Here is a 6,000-nt window from a genome sequence, read left to right as displayed (position 1 = left end):
ATTTATTTTTTAAAATCCAGTTCAAAGGATGTATATAAAAGATGAAGAACGCTATAACACCATCCTAGCTTTTTGAAACAGGATGTGAGGAGCAAGAGGTGGATTAAGTCTGAATAAGAAAATGATGGACACTGCACTTTCACAGGGTCAGACACAAAGTAGGTCTGCAATAAACAATATCCTGCTTTGTGCCCCTTTATGACTCTAAAGCTGCGTCCGTGCTGGAAGCAATTCACAGTGCCGAGGTAAAAAGTCAACACTCAGTGACTATGAGGTTAAAAAACCCGACACCAAGTGGGTGGATCCCAAGATAAATCTGAGTCTACTTTGAGGGGAGTGATTGAAGCAACTACCAATAAGAGCACAGGGTATTGCTGACTGATATATAACCTGGTAGTAAATATATTAAAGGTTTAGGCAGCCAGAGTCTGTAATGCCGGCTTCACAGCGATGGGCGAAAATCCAATTGCTCCCTGTGTGGCTGCAGCCTAATGGGACCATAATTTACAAGATGAACATCATATTGTATTCATTAAAATTTGAAACTAGTGACTGAGACCTTAACATCATTAGTAAAATAATTATTGAAGTCACAAAACAAGAGAGTCAGTGGTAATTTCCCCATTGGATTCTATTTCATTTGACCTCTTTTAGAAACAAGTGTTGATTTCAGTCAGCTTCTTGAATTACGGCCATTTGTATACAAAGGATGCCCTTTTCATTTTAAAGTAATTGGAAAAGACATCAAATTAATTTCCAGGAGAGGCCTGTTCACTCGTTATTTCATCCCAGATTAAGCAGAGAAAAGACCTGGAGTTAATTCCAAGTGTTGAACTTGGATTTGGTAGTTGTTGCCTGAGGCTCTCAATAGGAGGCCTACAGAGCGCGAAGGAGGCCAAAGGAAACAAAACTGAAGGCGCAGATCGACAAAAAAGCAGCTGTAGTAAAAGCCTACCAGAGCATCTCAAGGGAGGAAACACAGCATTTGGTTTATAGGTTCCAGAGACAAAGAGTCATTGATTTCCATTAAAGTATTAAATACAGTCCCTATATTTAAAAGGATGCTAGTTTGTCCAATCACATTTGAGCATCTGAAAATGGGGACGTTGAATGAAAAGTTTGTAATTGCTACAAATTTCATTTAAAACTGTTGTTAAACTCCTTGAATTAAAGATGGAGGCCGACCATCAATCACAACTTGATTGTTTTTAAAATCCACTATGATGGTACATGGTGCTACAACATTACAAAAGAGGTCTCATTGTCCACAAACCTATGGACCAAAATGTATGACAATAATCTGCTGAATGAATACATTATTAATTATGTGTTATTACAACAACAACAAAAAACTCAAAGTGTCTTCCTGATCTATCAAATCTATAAAAAAATAAATAAAAAAAACAACGTTTTTTTGCACATTTCCTTGGATAAAAGACGGCTCCTTTGCTGAAACTCCTCTCATAATGCACTCCATCTGCAATGCAGACTCCAAGTTTCCACAGCACACTTTTTTTTAAGTTGTCAGACCAGTTTCCTATAAAGTCACAAATCCACCTAGATTTCATTTGAGCAAACACAAACTTTCCACTGTCAGGAGAATTTAATAAAACATTCTTTCTGTGTCCAAATCCAAGATAAATACAAATTATCAAAATACATTTTCTAAGCAAAAACCGAGGAGGACGATTACAGAGCTAAACAATAACCAGAAGATTTCTGATACCAACAGTGTCTTATTAACGCAGCTTTGCCCCAAGTAACATCAATTAAATGTGTTGTCAATCTGCAGTAAGAGGGTTATTTTCTCAATGATGCATTCAGATTAAAAAGTGAAGCTCAGGTAGTGAGGTGGTGCTGAAGTCTGATCGTCCGCAGCACGTTCTAATGAAAACAACAGACAGATGAGCTCTCTGCTAATGACCTATCATTCTCACAACGTTCAAAATAAAGTTCTGCTAATGAAGGCCACTGATTGCACTAACTGATTCATTAAAATAGAACACACTTGCATCAACATATTTACATCTAAAGTGGTAATGAGTAACAAGTCTGTGCCTACAGAAAGAAAAAAATCAAGGTGCAGAACTTTAAATAGACGTCAGTGTCCTCAATGTAGTTCAGTGATTCAAATAAATAGATAATAACATAAAAATGTCCCTACATCAAGGAACTATAGGGATATTTCATGATTGCTAGAAATCCATCCATCCATCCATCCATCCATCCATCCATCCATCCATCCAGAGAAGGACTGCTCAGTTATCAACTAAAGCTAACATTATTGGTTAGTGAGGGGCATCCATGAACTATACGGGTGAAACACACAGACACACGTATCTGCTGATAGGTTCCAGGTAAACGGCTACTTGAATAAAATACTAAAATGTCACTCACCAAAACTGAAATCCAAACTTCTGATGGGTGGCATCACACCACTTCCTGTTTGTGTTCATTGTTCGGCCCTGAAGGCTTCTGCTTATTTTAACTACCGTTAATCGAATTGTCTCAATAGGACACAAACACTCTACAAACACTGACGGCAAAAGACCTCGTGATATTTTTTGATCGTGCTCATTTAAACTTACATATTCAATGTTTCAGACCTGTTTGGATTTTGTTTTATGTTCGTTAGAAAAACTTTAAGGTACAATATTTTCCACTCCGTGTTTGGCATAGAGATCACGGTTTATGAATGAACTTGAATGAATTCATTCATTCAAAAGAAGAGTTTATTTCATTGAAGAAAACACATAATTTGAAACGTACTTCATCAACTTTCTGTGGTTGTTGCATGTTTAATATTTAAACCAAAAACCTCTGGTGGTTAAGAAAAGAGTCAGTCAAACTGTGAGCCCAGCGGGAGGCATAAAGTACAAACAAAACCACACACGCTGTAGCAACTCCACTTAACTGTTAATGACTAATTAAGGTGAATGGTTCACATATAAAAAAATAAAATTAAAAAAAGTAAGTGCCAAGACAGTTTCAAAAATAGACTTGGCTGAGAAAGAAGCAATTATCACGACCGTACTTTCACACTTAAACACATTCATCGCTGCAAAAGAAAGCTCTGCTCATAAGCCTCTGTGTGCAATGACACTGTTCCTCACACTAATGAAACGTTATGTGTGAGAACTCAAGAAAGGCTGTAGCAGCTGGCAGACACATTACAAAAATCACACAAGCTCTTCAAGTTAATGGCAAGTCTGCTGCCACTTGCATCCTTTAAACGTGACCTGTTCTGATCACTTCCAGATCCATACTTTCCATTCTTGGACACGAGCAGATTTGATCACATTTAATCTTCTCGTAACATCCTGCAACTTCCCAAAATTGACATCATTTACTCTGTGCATTACCCTGCTAATGTCAAAACCTCAGATTCCTGGCTGCTGCTACTGTTGAAGTTTTAAACCAGCTCACTCTGGAGAGCCTGTTGTTAATTTCATGAACATGTTTGGGTTGTTCACAGCTCATTCGGATTCTTATTCCAATTCTCTGCAGTCAAAGATATGAAGTACTGAGTAATCAGAATGCATAAATGGTGTGGAATAAGTCATTCAAGCGCCTGTTACCCTCCCTTTAAGCCAACTTTCTTATGATTGGCTGATTTGTAAAGAGAAGGCCTGAGCTTCCGTGGCCAGAATATACCCACTACAAGGTGTTTTACAGAACAAAAAAAACATGTAAACTGAGCATTTAATACAGTCTGAAGTATTTGGCTCACGTGGATTACTTGAACATGTCCTGAGCCATATTTCATATGAACATCCACACACAGTCACAGGTGTTTTAAGTAACTCTGAATGTAGCGTTGTGTTGGTGCCAGACGGGCTGGTTTGAAACTGGTCAGGAACTGCTGATCTGCAGGGTTTTTGCTACACAGCTATCTCTAGGGTTTATAGAGCAGGTACAAAAAATACAAAGAGAAAATGTCCAGTGAGCAGCAGTTCTCGGGGTAAAAATGCTTAGTTGAAGCCAGAGGTCTGAGGTGAATGGCCAGGCTGCTTCAAGCTGATAGGAAGAGAACAGCAACTCAAACACCCACTAGTTACGACCAAGGTATGCAGAAGAGCATCTCTGAACATGTTAAGCCTTGCCTTCCAAATGCAGAAGCAGTAGAAGACCACATCTGTCAGCTGAGAACAGGAAACTGAGGCTACAATTTGCACAGGACCATCAAACCTGAGGAGCAGAAGATTGAGATTCTGAACAGGCAGCGTTTCTTCATGGATCCCTCCTGCCTTGTTTCAATGCTGCTGCTGGTGTAATGGCATGGAGGATATTTTCTTGGCACACTTTGGGTCCCTTTGTGCCAATTGAGCATCATTTAAACATCACAGCCTCCCTGACTATTGTTGCTGACCAGATAATGTGCCATGTCTCAAACTTAAATCATCTCAAACTATGAAAGTGCAGCGTCCATCATTTTGACTATGACAATGAGTTCATCCCACAGTCACCACATCTAAAATCCAACAATACACTGCTGGGATGTGGTGGAACAGGAGATTTGGATCATGGATGTGCAGCAGCAGAATGTCAATATGAACCAAAATAAAGCAGTAAAATGACGTCCAAACTGGTACTATTAAGATGGAACTAAAAAGTGAGTGCATATGACAGAAAATAAGGAAACATTAAAATTAAGCATTAAACAGTAGAACAGTTACCTTTTCTTTTGAAGGCTGGACTTATGAGAACCAAAGGTGTACTGACTTCCGGCTCCGAAGAGCCTCCGTGGCTGCCGGTCTCCGACATGCCGTGGTCTCCACACAACACCAGCAGGTAAGGCAAGGATCCCTCGACTTCCTGAGAGAAGCAAACCTGAAGGTTAATGGCACTGCACTGTAGATGGAAGGCAAACTTTAAAGCTCTGAGATGGGATTTATTCAAGCCTGGAGCTAAATGTGTCTTGTGTCAGCTAACAAAATAAAAACGATACATCAAGTTTGGAAAACAACAATTCGTTAAAATGATGGCTGCTGGGCTAATGGATTACTTCTTCAGATATCTTTTCATTTTATTACGATGGCGAAATTCGACAGCAACATAAAAGGAAGGTATTAAATACTTACTTGTAAAAACAGAAAGCCGTAACAAACACTGAGGCTGTTTCATACCATCTTCAAAAAAAAACCAAACAAAAAAACAACACAGAAAACAAAAACACACAGAGGGCGAATCGTAAGTCGAGGATGACAGACTGTGATCAAGCTTGGTTTCTTCCTTAAGTAATTCCCTTTCAACTAGACTCACAAGAGTCTTCCATTGGCAATGAATTCAACAGGGAAAGCCTTATGAGTCATAGCAGAGGGGCTGGTTTAAAGGCATGACTGTAGATGTTAACAAAACAAAAGCCAGATCCTACCACATATTACCAAAAGACACTTCAGTTCTAATGTTGTATCATACCCACAAACAATATCAAAGGCCATCATTTATTATTTAAGAGTGAAAATTGTAATCCATTAAGCAAGACAACCTGAAAGACAGACAAAGTAATCATTAATGAGGTAGGTGGGATAAACCCTGCCAAGACGAGTTGGATAACACGAGTATCCGAGCAGAGGAGCAGAAAATGCTGCTGCTTTTGTAGATGGAGCTATTGAACGAGAGAACTTTGGGATACTCTCAGACTGTTACATAAAAACATGAAGAATGGTCTGAGCCGAGGCTGCAGGTGGAAAGCCTGCGCTGAACTGTGCCTTTGCGCTTTGCTGAACAATTATATTAGTTACTCAGCACAGCAGCAGCAAAAGACTATCCTCTGCCCCAGATTTTACCTCTTGGATGCTTGTTATAGGATGGCACTGGACACAAGGGACGATGGGGGGAAAGAAAAGAAACTAAAAACCACCTCGCCACACGCTGAGTGAGCCTCTTTTCTGTTTAAGATAAGTCAGAGTTTTCTCCTGGATGAAAGCACGGTGCCGACCTCTTCTGGGAGACGTTTTTTCACACTTCATAACAAACCTTTTTTGGGCCAATACACTG

General features: G+C 39.5%; 1 protein-coding gene across 1 annotated transcript in view; it reads right to left on the bottom strand.

Annotated features, from left to right (window-relative positions):
* The window catches only part of pigg (phosphatidylinositol glycan anchor biosynthesis class G (EMM blood group)), an 81,009-nt gene that overhangs the window by 59,234 nt on the left and 15,775 nt on the right, over positions 1 to 6,000 (bottom strand). The window contains exon 5 of the mRNA XM_005719460.1: positions 4,677 to 4,815. Coding sequence (XP_005719517.1) covers positions 4,677 to 4,815 — 139 coding nt within the window. The remainder of the gene's footprint in view (positions 1 to 4,676; positions 4,816 to 6,000) is intronic.

This window comes from Pundamilia nyererei, unplaced genomic scaffold (assembly GCF_000239375.1).
Source record: "Pundamilia nyererei isolate P.nyererei 1_Seehausen unplaced genomic scaffold, PunNye1.0 scaffold00001, whole genome shotgun sequence".
NCBI lineage: Eukaryota > Metazoa > Chordata > Actinopteri > Cichliformes > Cichlidae > Pundamilia > Pundamilia nyererei.
Note: the sequence above shows the minus strand (reverse complement) of the source record. Positions and strands in the feature narration are given on the sequence as shown.